General features: G+C 41.5%; 1 protein-coding gene across 2 annotated transcripts in view; it reads right to left on the bottom strand.

Moving 5' to 3' along the window:
- nphs1 (NPHS1 adhesion molecule, nephrin) overlaps positions 1-18887 on the bottom strand; it is a 78643-nt gene that overhangs the window by 48819 nt on the left and 10937 nt on the right. Inside the window, exons 6-13 of one of the 2 annotated variants that reach the window (XM_062962196.1) lie at positions 17538-17619; positions 14559-14662; positions 9724-9842; positions 5473-5644; positions 3916-4073; positions 3675-3816; positions 3419-3543; positions 489-590 (exon numbers count right to left, since the gene is read on the bottom strand). In XM_062962196.1, coding sequence (XP_062818266.1) covers positions 489-590; positions 3419-3543; positions 3675-3816; positions 3916-4073; positions 5473-5644; positions 9724-9842; positions 14559-14662; positions 17538-17619 — 1004 coding nt within the window. Of the gene's footprint in view, positions 1-488; positions 591-3418; positions 3544-3674; positions 3817-3915; positions 4074-5472; positions 5645-9723; positions 9843-14558; positions 14663-17497; positions 17620-18887 lie in introns of those variants that run through there. The other variant, XM_062962195.1, reaches the window with a different exon arrangement.

Genomic DNA, 18887 nt, shown 5'->3' on the forward strand with positions numbered 1-18887 from the left:
TTCGTCAATGCGACTGTCACCTGGGATGGCAACATCAATGATCCAAACCTTATTATTATTATTATTATTATTATTATTATTATTATTATTATTATTATTACTGAATGAAGTCTGCCAGTATCAAGAACATAGAGATGCTAGAATTCCAATTATTCAAACAATTATTCAGATTATTCAGACTAGAGAGCTGTGAAACCAGCAAACGTTTGTTTGCTTTCAAAGATCAGAAGACTGTTTGAAAGAGTGTTCTGCTCCCAGTCTGATGCACAGAAGCCATGTCTGCAGGGTCTGTCTTGTTTCAGAAAGATGTAGATTACATTTGATTGAAAGCAGCGATATAGTTACACTGGCAATGGAGCAGGGGAAATTTCTTGTTCAGAACAGGTGGCGCGTTGCAGCTCTGTGTGCTTCCCAGCATCTCATCTATCCCATATTTTTTTGCTCCTTTCCTTCAAACCAAAATCAAGAGTTATTCACATCCCACTCACCTGTTTTCCCAGACAGGGCTTCAATAGTCCACTTTTGCCAGGAGACGGCTGTTGCTGCTGCCCACATGTTGCTGTGGCTCCTCCTATGTTTGTACAGGTCTCCTTCAGGGTAGAAAAACACTGCATGAGTTGTAATGCAAAAACTGCTCCAAGGTAAGAGTCCTGCACAAATGCTCTCCCATTCATCCCAGTTTCACTGGTTAAACGTGTGTCCCTAATGCAGGAGCACAGCACAGCAGATGGTTGCTTCCAGACTCACACAGGATCAGAACATATTAAGCCAAAATAAGACAGCAAATGTATAAAATCTTGGAGAGGATGTTAAGAAAATAGGACATGTAGCCCCTGCCTGAGGTTTACTTTCCTCACTCAGGTATTTTCATCCCAACCAGGCTCCAAGATAATTGTCTGGATAGAGAAGAGACCAAAGGGGGATAAGCTGTAATACTATTTCACCCATATATCCCTTTGCCCTGTAAAGTTTGCTTTGGAAGTCTGCACTTTAAAAGGTTATGTTTTGTTTGACCCGGAGACTTCAAAGGATTGCTTGGATTGCTAAGTGCTGGAAATAGAAACCTTCTCAAGCCTCCGCTAGTAATTTGTTTGATACGATTCTGTTTGCTGAGTATTGTATATGTGTGTTTTGATATGCAGCTTTCCCTTTACTCTATGTTTCTTGGGGTTGTAGGAGGGGCTTCAGACCACATGATCAGATCTGGGACTGCTGAGATCTGAGACTCCATTGAAGAACAAGCAATATTTTAGCCATGAGACTTCTTGGAGCACAGACTCCATCAGATGCCATGTAGGCTATGGACAGTTAAGAGCAAACTCATATTGCTCTTGATTATAAGAAAGATGTCCTGTGTTATTTACACAGAGAAACTACTTCAAACCTATCTTTAACTGGATTGACAAGTTATGTACCGGTATACTGAATACATGAAGGCTGTGAGTAAACAAGTTATGTTACTTTCAATGAAGTCTACTTTATTTTTGTCTCTTGAGAACATAATATAGTAACAAGATGTTTTATGGGAGAGTAGATGTCTTTGGGCACTGAAAAGAAACATTTCTGAAGAACTGCTGTTTTTGTGCATTGGCATAATCTCTGTTCCTAACAGATCAGAGATCTGATAACCAGGTTATCAGTCTAACAACTGAAAAGACAAATTGCATTGTTCATGCGGATATATACCACTGAAGAGAAGATTTACTCAAACAGGTTTTAGGCTCTTCTCTGGATGATCATACTTTAACAAAAGGTTATGGTTTTCAAATGGTTGTGAATTCCATTTTTCTCCAAAAGATTATGGAGATTCTGGTTTTCTAAAAGGTTACAATCTCTAAAAATAACCAAAACTCAATCACCTCTCTTACGCATTTAGCCGTTTCTGGAAAGAAACAAACATGAGCCATACTGTAACACAGGAATGACAATCAGATGTTGGACTGCAACTCCCAGCATTCCTCACCACTGACTGTGGTTGCTGGGAGTTTCAGTCTAAAAACATTTGGAAGGGCACACCTTTCCTGCAACAAAAAAGATGTAGATGAGCCTTTTGAGAAGAAGATACAACTGCTTCTGGGCAAGGATCAGTAGAGTTAACTCCATGCAAGTATTTGAGACAGGAAATGAACTGAGTCTAACTGCTGTGACAGACACTTTATATAGTACTAGCTTGGGGACCCGGCGGTGCCCGGGTATTTTGAGAAACTTGTGTGGCAAGTTTGGTCCAGATCCGAAGTCGGCTGGGTTCAGTGCTGTCTGTATAAGGGTGAACTACAACTCCCAGAGCCAAATGACAATCACCCTGAAACCCTGCCTGTATGCTCAGTTGGGCAGGATGAGGCAGTGTGCCAAGTTTGGTCCAGATCTGATGTTGGTTGGGTTCAGTGCTGTCTGTATAAGGGTGAACTACAACTCCCAGAGCAAGAAGTGAGTGAAGCTACTTGGTCCATCCTCCCCCAATCTGCTCCAGGACAGAAAGGGGTTTACAGGGGTTCTGTGGGCCAAGTTTGGTCCAGTTATGTCACTGGTGCTCCCCCTCTATTCTGCCTTGGTCAGACCACACCTGGAATACTGTGTCCAATTTTGGGCACCGCAGTTGAAGGGAGATGTTGACAAGCTGGAAAGCGTCCAGAGGAGGGCGACTAAAATGATTAAGGGTCTGGAGAACAAGCCCTATGAGGAGCGGCTTAAAGAGCAGGGTATGTTTAGCCTGAAGAAGAGAAGGCTGAGAGGAGACATGATAGCCATGTACAAATACGTGAAGGGAAGTCATAGGGAGGAGGAGGAGCTTGTTTTCTGCTACCCTGCAGACTAGGACACAGAACAATGGCTTCAAACTACAGGAAAGGAGATTCCACCTGAACATCAGGAAGAACTTCCTCACTGTGAGGGCTGTTCGGCAGTGGAACTCTCTCCCCCGGGCCGTGGTAGAGGCTTCTTCTTTGGAGGCTTTTAAGCAGAGGCTGGATGGCCATCTGTCGGGGGTGCTTTGAATGCGATTTCCTGCTTCTTAGCAGGGGGTTGGACTGGATGGCCCATGAGGTCTCTTCCAACTCTACTATTCTATGATTCTATGGTGGGCATCGCAGTGGCCTGTGGGAGTCATAGTGATTGAAAGTACTACAAATCCCATCACCCATGGTCCATCGTCCTGCAAATGGCACCAGGACGTAAAGTGTGTCATGGGGGTTAAGCGTGTCAAGTTTGGGGCAGGTCCGTCATTCCTGGTGGTCTCAGTGGCCTGGGATAGTGGCGGCTAATCAGAAAGCTGCCACATACATACACACATACATACATACATACATACCCACAAACCCGCATACAAACACTGACTTTTATTATATATAGATTTGGGCCCCAGTTCCAGAATATTCACCATCAATAAACTAGACAAAGCAGACCAAAGAAAAAGAGATACCTTATACCACTCAAGACGAGGTGAAGGGTTACCACCGCTGGCAAAACAGGTGAGTTTGACTTCATTGCCAGCTCGAAAACATGTTTCTAGAGGCGGCACATCAATCCAGATTTTCTGAGGTGGATCTGAATTTAAAAATAAGGAGCAAGGAAGGCCAAGGGGAGGAAAAAAATAGCAGAATGGGCTCAAAACATGTTGAAACACATGCTGCCAATGCCCCTTGCCAGCCCTTTCTAATCCCTGTCCTCATGCTCACACATTACTCTGAGGGCCACACTGGCAGTCTTGGTGTACATGATGGCTTCATTGAAAGCCTCACAGATCAGCGATAGACCATTGTCTTCTCGGTGTACTTCATATGTCAGATTCGATACTGTAATCATTCCTCCATGGGCTGCCTGCAAGAGAAAAGCATACATCACTCAGGATGAAGGAAATAGATATCTAAACCTTTTGACTGATGCTTTTTTTTTTCAGTCCTTGCTCAAATTGCTTACCTCTGAGTTGGTGACCTCAGTGGCATTGAGTTCCCTCCAGCCCAGCCACCAGCGCAGGAAGACCGGTGGGTTGCTGGGCGAAGTGGAACAAGACAGAGAAATCTCCTTCTCCTCTTGAGTGCTGCTTGAGCCAATGATTTTCACCTGTTCAGGAGGAACTGACATCCAGAAACACATGTGGGAAGAGAACATTCACCCATTGCTGGATCCTACTCCCATAAATGAGATAGAGATACCAGTTTCTCCATAGTTTTCTATTTTTTCCTCTTAATCCCTTAGTGAAGAGTTTCTCAAACTTGTTGGGATTCATCCTGGACTACTCAAGTCTAAATGTAGTCAGATAGATGATAGAGTTAGATTGAGGGAATCCTTTCCCCGTTTCCAAAGCACGCCTAGATAGGATTCACCATTGTTTCCTGCTTCCCATCCTATTTAAGTCAGCCCACCCTTTGATGTTCCTAGAAATGTAATCTCTCCTAGGGCTTTGACGTAATTTCCCCAGTTTGGTCTTTTGGAATGTTTATGGCCCTAGAGAAGAAGCGACCCATGAGGCCTGGTCGCCATTCCAGCTTCCTGTTTTGTTCCAGAGAGGACGCACCTCTGTCCTCTATTAGTCAAGATGTAGCTTATCTAGAGCTTTATTATTTTAATCCCTCTATGTGTATTAGAATAGTATAGACTAGCTAGATAGGTCCTAACCTTTTAAACTTTAAAGCTAACTTTGCATCCTTTTTGCCTTCCTGATGATGCAGAGGCCTTCCAAACTCACACCCATAAGTCTCACGCTGCTGCAATTCTTTACTCTGCTATTTTAATGGGAATTTACCTCATAAAAGAGGGTGATTAGAGCTTAACGGCTCTTCCATTCCCAACAAAACTGTGCTCCTCTAGGTGTTTTGAACTTCAGCTCCCACATTTCCTATCAGCTAGTAAATTGGCTGGGATTTCTGGGAGCTGAAGTCCAAAACACCTGGAGGAGCACAATTTGAGAAACAATGGATTCTCAATGACAAGGCTTTAGCACACCCTTACACCAGTGGTTCTCAACCTGGGGTCCCCAGATGTTTTGGCCTACAACTCCCAGAAATTCCAACCAGTTTACCAGCTGTTAGGATTTCTGGAAGTTGAAGGCAAAAGACATCCTGGGACCCCAGGTTGGGAAACATAGCCTTACACAGAGACCCAATCATTGCCATGTGGAGTAGTTTAAAGCACACTAGCTTTCTATGGAAAAATAAACTCTTTGGAGGGAAAAACTAGAAATCACAACTAAAAAAAACTGGAAGAATCAATGGAGGCAGCAGTGATGGAGAACATATTGGAGACAAACCTTTAGTCCAGTGGTTCTCAACCTGTGGTCCCCAGAGGGTTTGGCCTTCAACTCCCAGAAATCCTAACAGCTGGTAAACTGGCTGGGATTTCTTGTAGGCCAACACACCTGGAGACCCACAGGTTGTGAACCACTGCTTTAGTGTTATCATGGGATGAAGAATGGTCACAGAGGATATGGCAGACTTGGCTACGTATATCTTTTACAGGACGTGTTCTGACACTCACAGGCCACATGTAGAACAATGCTGGCTTGCAGAGGAAACTTCAAGACTTGGTTCAAGGCCTGGCAGCTCACTGTAGCCATGTTGTCTTCTGCTTTGATGCTGATTCTGAGGGAACTCCTGGACAATTGCTTGGCCTCATCCGTCTCCCAGTTAGTAGAAATAACTTCATCATTCTGTAAGGCACAAGGTTGTGGCTGAGATGGAAGGTGTCATACCTTACATCTTAGCTTTTAGCCTTACATCTCAGGAACTAGAATTAGGAACACAAGAGAGGGTCTTAGGGGTGGAGAGGTGTCCTATTTGCAAAAGAGAGTTCTCTACTGTAAGAGCATCCAAGGACAAGCTACTCTTTGAAAGCATCCTCTCTCTGAAAATCCATCTACTTTACATCCAATTAAAATATAAAATATAAAGAATGAGAGCTACTGGTTCCTTGAAGGTGCAAACCCAAAGTTAGTGCCTGGACAGCAGCAGATTGAGCACCAGCACACAGGATCCTGGTCACGAGTTTCCCCGTCATAATAAGATTGATTATTTGTCTATTTAAATCACAATACAAACTGGGAACAACACATTTTATGTAAATTCTACCCAATTTTTGTCTACTTGGGGGGAGGATAATGATGTATAGGTGGCTACCCTGTTACGCAGGTAGTAACTATAATGACATTTGACCACTTAAACCATCTCCTGGTTCAAATGCGCAGTGGGTTTTTATTCCTTCACCCAGTGACCCTCGGAAATTAAAGCCTAAAACTTTTGAAAGCTCCATTTGAAGAAGATCTTTGCAAGCCTGCTTCAATCAATGAACCTGCAAACATTTGTGAATATTTTAACTAATGAGAGGAAAGGGCGATCATTGGAAGTTGTGTTACTATAGTGGGGGAAGTGAAACAGGAAGAAAATAGCACAGATAGCCATAAAGGGTAACTGCTGAGGTTGAACTGGGGAAAGCTATTTTTCTGACGTCAGCTCCCAGAATGATCCAGAATGCAGAATATTGGTTTTGTAATGCCTTCACCTGGTGAATCCTGATCTCTATTCCGGAACATTGGCAGTTAGTGGAACTTGCCAGGCAGCCCTTGGTATCTGCGGTCCTTGTTATCTGCGGTCCTTGTTTAGAAACCTAAATTTCAACCCCGGAGGCATGGCAGGCAGTAAAGATTATGATAAAGAGCAGCAGAGATGTTAATGTGAGATTTGTGTATTGATAGTGTTTAAATGCAATTTGTGCCATGCTTGTATTGCAACTGATTGCATCATCCAGAATGTACCATAGTGTGGAAAGAGTTAATTGCCAAGAAACTATGATGACCTTGATGTGTGGCTGGAACTAGGGAGTATCCAGACACAAGTGTTTGTGCATAACGATTGCATCAGTTCAGTTCAGTTGAGTTCTGTCTGCCTAGAGTTCGAGTCAAGTTCTGTTGGAGAACAGAACAGTCCTATGTTCGTCTGTTGTCTGCAAGTCTGTTTTTGTTGATTACTGCTGCATACAGTAAAACTTTGTAAATAGTTTTACCAACGTCTCTGAGTGTCTCTTCATTCTGAGTTCCACTGCTTCCATCCAATTACTGCTGCGCTGCAAATACTCTGACAAGAGAACCATTGACAAATATCCCAAGGGAGCAAAGGAGTCAAGGGGCTACTGTTGTGGGTTCTGGACATGTCATTCTTAGGATTTTGAAACCATCTATCAGAAACTTTGCAGGTTTTGTTGTCCGCTAATGGAAAGGCTAACACTAGGTGGCACTTAGCAAAAAGCTTTTCCATGGGAATATTTTTTTTCCATATCAGGAGCAACTTGAGAAACTGCAAGTCGCTTCTGGTGTGAGAGAATTGGCCATCTCCAAGCAATCACCAAGTAAATGTTACATGAACCATGGAACAGCGAACAAAATCATATTCTATATGTTTTCCAGCTCCAGTTATTTGGAAGACAACCTTTACCTCTGTACCCAATTAAAAAAATGAAATGTCTCTTTAAAAAACAGGGTGCATAATAAAAATGCCCTCTTTTTTCAGTGGTATGGGAGGCAAATCAAATCCACCACATACCTTAATACCATTGACCCCAGAACAGAGCAATTGGGAGCTTGAAATCCCTGTATGACTACACTATGGAGGCCTGCGTTATTTTTTTCATAAAGGAGGCACAAAACACCTTCAGAGGGCACAGTCATCCAGAGTTCTTTCATTAAGACAGCACAATATCAGCTTCCTAGAGCTGAGAGATGAACTTTGGGCAGAGGACTCACAGCAGTCATTTTTAATAATCTGTGCGCTGGAGTCCCAGTGAAGAGCAAAGGCTGCCAGCATGATGATTCATCAGTGAGCAGCAGCCACAAAACATGCTCTTTTTCTGCAATATTTTGTTTGCATTCTTCCTCATCTGGAGTGCTGAATTCAGTTCTAGACTCTTCATTTTAAGAGGGATATACCGTATATACTCGAAGATAAACTGAGGTTTTCAGCCCTTATTTATGAGCTGGAAAAGTCTCCCCCAGCTTATAATGGGGTCAAGATCAAGCCGGCAGTGGAGCCTGGAGGCTGTTGCTTGCAATAGATGATATTTTTATTTCTCATCTTACCCTTCCTTATCGGTGTTTACTTTTCTCTCTTCGCTCTTAACCAAGGGAATATTTTGACAAGGGAAAGAAACCATTGCAAACCAGGAAGAAGTATACATACATACATACATACATATATATATATATATATATATACACACACACACACACACACACACACACACACACACACAGTAGAGGCTCACTTATCCAAGCTAAACGGGCCAGCAGAACCTTGGATAAGCGAATATCTTGGATAATAAGGAGAGATTAAGGAAAAGCCTATTACACATCAAATTAGGTTATGATTTTACAAATGAAGCACCAAAACATCATGTTATACAACAAATTTGACAGAAAAAGTAGTTCAATATGCAGTAATGCTAAGTAGTAATTACTGTATTTATGAATTTAGCACCAAAATATCATGATATATTGAAAACATTGACTACAAAAATGGCTTGGATTATCCAGAGGCTTGGATAAGCGAGGCTTGGATAAGTGAGACTCTACTGTATATACCCATTAATCTTATAGAAGCATTTTCCCCTGAAATATTTGTTAATTTCTGCTACATATATATAGGCATTTCCCCCTGCAATCCTTTGCAATCCCTATGTGCCTAAATATTTGTATCAATCTATCTATCTGTATACATTAATTTTATATATGAATTTTCCCCCTCATATGTTTGCAAGTCTTTGCAAATCCTATAAACATATAGATATCTAGAGATTTCCATGTTCCTGTATATCTGTATCTATGTGTATACATTATTTTATATATGAATTTTCGCCTCATATGTTTGCAAGTCTTTGCAAATCCTATACAGATATAATTATCTATAGAGAGAGAGATGTCAAGATAGATATACAGTAGAGTCTCACTTATCCAAGCCTCACTTATCCAAGGTTCTGGATTATCCAAGCCATTTTTGTAGTCAATGTTTTCAATACATCGTGATATTTTGGTGCTAAATTCGTAAATACAGTAATTACAACATAACATTACTGCTTATTGAACTACTTTTTCTGTCAAATTTGTTGTATAACATGATGTTTTGGTGCTTAATTTGTAAAATCATAACCTAATTTGATGTTTAATAGGCTTTTCCTTAATCCCTCCTTATTATCCAAGATATTCGCTTATCCAAGCTTCTGCCGGCCCGTTTAGCTTGGATAAGTGAGACTCTACTGTATATGAATATAGATATGTAGGGCTTGCAAATATTGCAGGGGAAATGCACACACAGAGAGAGAGAGAGATTTCTAAATAGATATAAACACAAATCTATAGGGCTTGCAAATATTGCTGGAGAGAAATGCACATATATATAGAAAGGGTTTGCAAACACTTCAAGGGAAATGATATGTGAAATTAGTATATATAATTGAAGATCTATATATAGCTCTGCATTGTTTATGTAGGCATTGAATTTTTGCCTGTTAATATGTTGGAAGCTGCATTTTCCACCCTCGGCTTATACTCAAATCAATAAGTTTCCCCAGGTTTTTGTGGTAAAATTAGGTGCCTCGGCTTATATTCGGGTTGGCTTATACTTGAGTATATACAGTAGATAAGATTTTTGTATTACAACCCTAAACCCCATTATTTACCTGCTACTCACAAAACCCAGTGGAACTCCTTGACTCCAACTCAGCCCTCCAACTTCTCTTACTGACCTTCAGCCACTGCAGGGTTGCCAGCGGGTTTCCACTCAAAGAAAGGCAGATCAATTGGAGGTCCTTGCCTTTTGCTATAGGGTCATTATATCCCTCAATATGTGGGGACTGAGGTGGGACTGTTGAAGAAAAAAATAAAAATTGAATCAAGAATCAGTAAGTAATCAGAAGACGCCAACATCTTGTCAAACAGAGCTTAGAAAGTCCAGAACTCCCAAGTTCTGTTCAAAGGTGGGAAGTGTCTTTAGTATCTTGATGTGAAAGTTTAACCTGTACACAATGAGCCAAGAACACTGCTGGAACACTATGACGTCAACAATATACAAAAAGGAAATCCAAAAGGAAACTGGAAGTCATCAAATGCACTGTTTCTTAAGCTATCTGATATGGCGCACCAGCAACTTTCCTCCCAATATTCCCATCAGTCTACTTATACAATAGAGTCTCACTTATCCCAGACTCGATTATCCAAGGTTCTGGATTATCCAACGCATTTTTGTAGCCAATGTTTTCAATATATCATGATATTTTGGTGCTAAATTTGTAAATACAGTAATTACAACATAACATTACTGCATATTGGACTACTTTTTCTGTCAAATTTGTTGTATAACATGATGTTTTGGTGCTTAATTTGTAAAATCAAAACATCATTTGATGTTTAATAGGCTTTTTCTTAATCCCTCCTTATTATCCAAGATATTTATTTATTTACAGTATTTATATTCCGCCCTTCTCACCCCGAAGGGGACTCAGGGCGGATTACAATGAACATATATATGGTAAACATTCAATGCCAACAGACAAACAACATATACAGTAGAGTCTCACTTATCCAAGCTAAACGGGCCGGCAGAAGCTTGGATAAGCGAATATTTTGGATAATAAGGAGGGATTAAGGAAAAGCCTATTAAACATCAAATTAGGTTATGATTTTACAAATTAAGCACCAAAACATCATGTTATACAACAAAACTGACAGAAAAAGTAGTTCAATATGCAGTAATGTTATGTTGTAATTACTGTATTTATGAATTTAGCACCAAAATATCATGATATATTGAAAACATTGACTACAAAAATGGCTTGGATAATCCAGAGGCTTGGATAAGCGAGGCTTGGATTAGTGACACTCTACTGTATAGACAGACACAGAGGCATTTAACATTTTTTTCCAGCTTCACAATTCCGGCCACAGGGGGAGCTGTTGCTTCACTGTCCACTAGTGGCTGTACTTCCTCATTCTATTTTCTATATTCGCTTATCCAAGGTTCTGCCGGCCCGTTTAGCTTGGATAAGTGAGACTCTACTGTACTCATTATTTTTCCTGGAAACTTTCCAAGGCCTGAAGATAGGAGCCAAGGTAGCACAATGGGTTAAACTCTTGTGCTGGCTGAACTGCTGACCTGAAGGTTGGGTTGCTGACTTGAAAGTTGCCAATTTGCATCTGCAAGACAGGGTGAGCTCCTGTCTGTCAGCTCTAGCTCGTGAGGACATGAGAGAAGTCTCCCAGCAGGATGATAACACATCTGGGCATCCCCTGGGTAATGTCTCTGTAGACAGCCAATTCTATCACATCAGAAGCAACTTGCAGTATGTTCTCAAGTCACTTCTGACACGATAAAAAAGCTGATGATTTGTAGATCAGTCATAAAGAAATTACCATAAATAAATGTCTCTTAAATATTTTGCCAATATCTGCTTATTATCCCTTCCATCCAATAGAGAAAAGTTCCATAATAACCTCAAGCCCATCATGAAAGTTGGGCAAAGTTACCTTCCGTACAATTTACAAAATCTTTCACCTAGCATGAACACAGAACTTTCAGTAGCTCTGCTCAAATGAAATGGTCCAAATGAAATCATGACAAAGGAAATCCAGTTAGTTCATCTTTCATAGACCAAAGCAGTCTAATGGAGACACCCAACCCACATAAACTGGATTACTCAGGATGAGGTCGGAAACAAACAGTCAGCTAATCATGGTCGTCGTCTCAGTCGTTCAGTCGTTTTCGACTCTTCGTGACCTCATGGACCAGTCCACGCCAGAGCTCCCTGTCGGCCGTCACCGTCCCCAGTTCCTTCAAGGTCGAGCCAGTCACTTCAAGGATACCGTCCATCCATCTCGCCCTTGGTCGGCCTCTCTTCCTTTTTCCTTCCATTTTTCCCAGCATCATGCTCTTCTCCAAGCTTTCCTGTCTTCTCATGATGTGGCCAAAATACTTCAACTTTGCCTCTAATCATAGAATCATATAATTGGAAGAGACCACATGGGACATCCAGTCCAATACCCTGCCATACAGGAAAAGCACAATCAAAGCACTCCCAAAAGATGGACATCCAGCCTCTGTTTAAAAACCTTCAAAGAAGAAGCTTCTACTGAACTCTGAGGCAGTGAGTTCCACTGCTGAACTTACAGCCAGGAAGTTCAGTTGGAATCTCCTTTTCTGTAATTTGAACCCACTGCTCTATTGAGTCCTAGTCTCCAAGGCAGCAAAAACAAGTCTGCTCCCTCTTCCTTATGACATCCATTTAGATATTTAAACATGGTGATCATGTCTCCTCTCAACCTTCTCTTCTGCAGGCTAAATAGACCCAGCTCTTTAACCTGCTAATCATAGGGAAGGTGGGACCCCCCAATAGCACAGTGGGTTAAACCCTTCTGCCAGCAGGACTGATGACTTGCCCATTCGAATCCAACCTGGGGAGAGCACGGATGAGCTCCCTCTATCAGCTCCAGCTCCATGTGGAGACATGAATGAAGCCTCCCATAAGGATGTCAAAAACATCAGAGTGTCCCCTGGGCAATGTCAGGATGGCCAATTATCACACACCAGAAGCAACTTGCAGTTTCTGAAGTCGCTCCTGACACAAAAAAAATAAGGGAAAGTGGGTTCATTTTTCACTTCAATCAAGGGCAGAGAGAATTTGAACCCTAAGTGTTGAGTCTATAGACCTACTGTGGGAAGGTACAGGAATGAATCCATCCAAATCCAACTCATAAATATGGAAGACAGAAAGAATGCACTTACTCAGCTAGTCGTTCTTGCTACTTCCAACATTCTGGGACATTGGCACACTTTAATACGGACTGTGCACATAAAATCTAATGTACATCATTCCAGAGCAAATGGTTCATTACCAGATTTTATCCAGGAAATCGACTGTGTGAAATCAGCCTATACACATTCGATTTTATGTTTGAAGACTCTATTCAAAGGAGTGAGGTAGTGGTTAAAGGCTGAAATGTAGACACTCATCAGAACAATGCCCAATCCCATAGCCAGTCCCTATAGAGAACCCCCCCCCCCAAAAAAAAAAAACTTGGAGCACTATGCCAATCTTAATTGACAAAGCTGCACATACAGTTCAGTGGCAGAATCCTATTGATAGTCTCATGTCTAGTAAGCCTTGGATAGGTACACAAAAATTTTTTGAATCTTCTAGAGACAACTTGAAAACCACTTCCAAAGTACTTTGTGGGATCTATTTTTTATTTCAGCGCCTTCCACTTTTCTTATGATTTTTAGGAGGAAGGGTTGGGAAATTTTTCAAGCTGCGACTGGCTGTATCTGTGGATCCAGAATCCGTAGATACAGAGGACCAGGATTTGTCAGCAGACAGCTGGATAGTTTGAAATGGATCAGCAAGATATCATTGCCGAAATTCTTTTAACAAGAGCAACAAATTCCCCCATCCCATTCCCGTACATACATACACACACATACAGTTTCCAGGCAGGAAGCAGCCAGGCTTTGAAGCAGCAAGGCCATTCAATGCTAATCAAAGCAACCAATTTGCAACATTCACACTTGCGTCAAACTGACGAGAGTTCTTGCTCTCACCCTGGACATCCCACAGATATATAAACCTCACTTGCCAAGTTTCCAACAGACCTCACAAGCTCTGAGGATGCCTGCCATAGATGTGGGTTAAATGTCAGAAGAGAATGCTTCTGGAACATGGCCATACAGCCCAAAAACCTCACAGCAATCCACACACATACACGCACAAAGTTCAGCATGAGGATTCTTGGAATAACTCATTTGCAGATTTATATTAATGCATACATTTCATCCCATGTGTTGTTTGCAGGATGCAGTGCATGTAATTGGTGCTGCCCTCGGAGCCACACATTTTTGGAGTTTGATCCAATTCAGTGGGCCTTGGGCTTTAAAATCAAAGCGGCAACAACTGAGTTGATTCTGTAGGCCTAAAGACTTCCCATGCCTGCTCTAAAATGCGCGCACAATACAGTAACTAAGTCAACATCATCAAAATAATAGGATAAAAGCTGAAGGCGGGTAGAGTCGGAAAATGGATTTGCGGCTCCTGCTTTGAATGGCAGGTCTGCTGATCCGCAGAGGAAATCAAACACACCCACGCCCAAACAGACAGCCTACGAATCATCATTCTCTCCTCTTTTTTTCGTTGATAAAAAAAATACTGCATATTTTCCTGATTAAACTGACTAATATAGGTCATTCCCATCATATGCCTGTTTGAGCTCTGACTCTTTTGTCTCTCTTTTGAAACGACTGAAATTCCATTTATTATCTTGCACTGCAGATTCCCCTCGCTTGATCTTGTCTGTTTGCTTTCCCTGCGATGGAGTCTCTTGTTTCTTTTTTCTTTTATTACCAAGTGCCCTGGGTGATCTCTCCCCTTCCTCCTCCACGTTCTGTCCTGCCTTTTTCCTCTCCTCATCCCACTTCCCCACGTGTTTGTTTTTTATTAAGAGAGTAATAAAGCAGTCTCCTTGGGCCCTTTGTTGCTGTTATAATGATGTTGCCGAAGACCGGTAAAGGCCTGACAAAGCATTCTGTGTGACTTACACAGGATGTTCATGGTGAAGCCAACAACCGCTGGGATTATAGCAACAGCATTGGAGGCTCTGCAGGTCAACCGCTGCCGATTGTCTGAACTCCTGGGGGTGAACCTGAAAGAAAGCAGAGAAGGAGTCTTGGGAAAGAATTCGTTGCCGGTATTTGAGGAGCTTCCCAAGCCCTTTTTTCAGTTTCTTTAGCTACTTATTATATTATCATTGCAAGTTACTTTTGTGGATTACAATTCGAAGAATGAGGCCCCCGTTGGCACAGCGGATTGAACCACTGAGCTGCTGAACTTGCTAACCAAAATGTTGATGGTTCGAATCCGGGGAGTGGGGTGAGCTCCCGCTGTTAGCCCCAGTTTCTGACAACCTATTTATTTATTTACAGTATTTATTTTCCGCCCTTCTCACCCCGAAGGGGATTCAGGGCGGATCACATTATACACATATAAGGCAAACATTCAATGCCATATAACATAGAACAGAGACAGAGACAGACGCAGAAGCAATTTAAACCTTCTCCAGCTTCCTGAGGGTATGCTTGATTCCGGCCACAGAGGGAGCAGCTGCTTCATCATTCACTGCGACGGCAACTTCCTCATTCCAACTGCGGCTGGATGATTTTTATGATGTCATAAATTAGCCTCCCCACATATAGGTAAAGGTAAAGGTTTTCCCCTGAGGTTAAGTCCAGTCATGTCTGACTCTGGGGGTTGGTGCTCATCTCCATTTCTAAGCCAAAGAGCCGGCGTTGTCCGTAGACACCTCCAATGTCATGTGGCCAGCATGACTGCATGGAGCGCCGTTACCTTCCTGCCGGAGCGGTACCTATTGATCTACTCACATTTGCATGTTTTTGAACTGCTAGGTTGGCAGGAGCTGGTGCTAACAGCGGGCGCTCATTCCGCTCGCGGGATTTGAACCTAGGACCTTTTGGTCCGCAAGTTCAGCAGCTCAGTGCTTTAACACACTTCGCCACCAGGGCTCCCCCCCCCCCAACATATAAGTGGTACCTAAATTTCCTACTTGATAGATCCAACTATCTTTCGGGTTGCTTAGGTGAACAATGAGCAGGGGCTATTCTTTTTTTAATTGTTGGGTGCTTACCCCAACACAGGCTGGCCTCGAACTCATGACCTCCTGGTCAGACTGATTTATTGCAGCTGGCTGCTAACCCGCTTGCACCATGGCCCGGCCCCCTAACCCCTACCTAGCAGTTCGAAAACATGCAAATGTGAATAGATAAATAGGTATTGCTCCAGTGGGAAGGTAATGGCACTCCATGCAGCCATGCCAGCCACATGATCTTGGAGGTGTCTATGGACAATACCGGCTCTTCAGCTTAGCAATGGAGATGAGCACCAACCCCCAGAGTCGGATACAAATGGACTTAATGTCAGGGGAAAACCTTTACCTTTACTTAATTCAAAGAATACACCGGCAGATTGGGCCAGGGATACTATCTTGGTATAATTATAGGATTATAAAGTTGGAGGAGACCACAAGGGTTATCTAGTCCAAACTCCTGCCAAGCAGTATTACAAAATCACTATCCAGGTCTGTCTGGATAGTGGTCTAACTTGTTAGGGGGATCTGAGGGGTTTTATATGCCAGCAAAATAATCCAGATGCTACATCAAAGTATTTTGTCCAAGGTACTTCCTCTTACTGCCATACCAATGGTGATACTTGCCACCCACTCTACCTACTCCCTGTAGGCCCCTTGATCCAGATAAACCTGTGGTTCCCAACCTGTGGTCCGTGAACCAGTGGTCCGCAAGAACTAAAATATGGTCCACAGTCTCACCATTACTACTACGGATAATAACACAGCCTACCAAAAAGTTTTTTTTTAGTGTCTTCATTTTTAGTCTTTTTCCTGGAGTTATTTGGGGGTGCTAATTCGGAAAAATGCATTGGATAGACTACATCAGCTCTAGATTATTAAATATGGTTTTCTGTGGGTGAGAAGATGGTGACTCCTGAATAGCATATGTTCCATATCAGAAACTGATGTGGTCTATTCCAATGCAATTTTCTGAATCAGCACCCCAAATAACCAAACCAAATCTAAAGTTGACCAAAAACTGATTTTTAACCCTTTTGGTACTAATGTTGGAGAGTGGTCCATGGTCAAAAAATGGTTGGGAACCACTGAGATAAACACATGAGAAAAATAACTACTGCCTATACTCGAGTATAAGCCTAGTTGTGTACTATGTCTTTTTTGTTCATTTTATATCAATTGTGTTGTTGGGCTTCACCCCATGTGAGCTGCCCTGAGTCCCCGAGGGGAGATGGTGGCAGGATATAAAAATAAAGTTGTTGTTGTTGTTGTTATTATTATTATTATTATTATCATCATCATCATCATCATCTTAAATTTAAACTTTATGTAAATATTCAAAAACATTTAACGTACTGATGCCTCAATTAATGTAATTTTATTGGTATCTATTTTTATTTCTGAAATTTACCACTCTCGGCTTATACTTGAGTCAATGTTTTCCCAATTTTTTTGTGGTAAAATTAGGTGCCTCGGCTTATTTTCAGGTCAGCTTATACTCGAGTATATACGGTATTTTTCATAGAAACTGCAGAGCAAAAAGTGAGTCTTAATAAAATCCATTAAAGTCTAAAATGGTGCATCATGTGTTCCTACAGCACCAGATTTATTTATTTATTGGTGTAAATGACTCTTGAGAGTTCTGGCCAAATAACTCATTTTTCCCATGATTCCAACCCTGCCTATTTTTAGTTTAATGTTTTTAATGGAAAATAGAATACACAGTACCCTGAAAATGTGATTTGTGGTTAGTTTCTAACTCCCCATCCCACCCCTCTTCTTTGGCTTTCTTCTTCCATTGATTGCAGTTTAAAATGATAGAAATCAAATGCTCCAAACATTTGACATTTTGTTATCAGAGACAAAATAATGTCCTACATTCATCCTATAATTTAAAGCCCCTTCAGTCTCCTCCCACCTAAGGGTTGCCTCGGTGTTAAAGAGTTTATCATTGGAGCCAGGCTGGACGTGAGATGTCACATCTGTCAGATCTTTGTCACCTGCAGAGAAAGAGAAGATGGTTAAGAGCTATGTGAATTCACTGATCAAATCAGCTTTCCAAACAGTCCCGGAGTAGCCCTTAAAATAGTTCAATTGGCTTGACTCCTTTCACACTACACAGCTTGAGCACAATGACTCCACTTCAACTTCCATGTCTATATTCAATGGAAAGCTGGTGTTTGCTGAGGCCCTATGGCTCCCTACCAGACAATTCTGCAAATACCCAGAAATCTATTGAGCAGAATCATGGGCATCAAAAAGGAATCACTTGAATGTATCAAAGGCAAAGGTATATAAAAGGGTTTTGATGATTTTCAGCATTGATATGTTACCGGTGAATATCATATACAGTAGAGTCTCACTTATCCAAGACTCGCTTATCCAAGATTCTGGATTATCCAAGGCATTTTTGTAGTCAATGTTTTCAATATATCATGATATTTTGGTGCTAAATTCGTAAATACGGTAATTACAGCATAACATTACTGCGTATTGAACTATGTTTTCTGTCAAATTTGTTGTATAACATGATGTTTTGGTGCTTAATTAATCATAACCTAATTTGATGTTTAATAGGCTTTTCCTTAATCCCTCCTTATTATCCAAGACATTCGCTTATCCAAGGTTCTACCGGCCCATTTAGCTTGGATAAGTGAGACTCTAGTGTGTCAAGTTTATAATGAATAAGTAAATCCAAAACTTTGAAAATACATGTAAGCAATCAATGACTTTGACTGGATCCGAAGTTATATGGGAGAGGAATAATAATAATAATAATAATAATAATAATAATAATAATAATAATAATAATAATAATAAGACAGAAGGCCTGATCCTTGCAGCCCAGGAGCAAGCCATCAGAACAAATGCAATTAAGGCCAAGATCGAAAAATTAGCTGATGACCCAAAATGCAGACTGTGCAAGGAAACCGACCAAACCATTGATCATATCCTCAGTTGCTGTAAGAAAATCGCACAGATAGACTACAAACAGAGGCACAACTATGTGGCCCAAATGATTCATTGGAACTTATGCCTCAAGTACCACCTCCCTGCAGCAAAGAACTGGTAGGATCACAAACCTGCAAAAGTATTGGAAAATGAGCAGGCAAAGATACTGTGGGACTTCCGAATCCAGACTGACAAAGTTCTGGAACACAACACACCAGACATCACAGTTGTGGAAAAGAAAAAGGTTTGGATCATTGATGTCGCCATCCCAGGTGACAGTCGCATTGACGAAAAACAACAGGAAAAACTCAGCTGC

The sequence above is a fragment of the Anolis carolinensis genome, unplaced genomic scaffold (genome assembly GCF_035594765.1).
Source record: "Anolis carolinensis isolate JA03-04 unplaced genomic scaffold, rAnoCar3.1.pri scaffold_10, whole genome shotgun sequence".
Taxonomy (NCBI): Eukaryota; Metazoa; Chordata; class Lepidosauria; order Squamata; family Dactyloidae; genus Anolis; species Anolis carolinensis.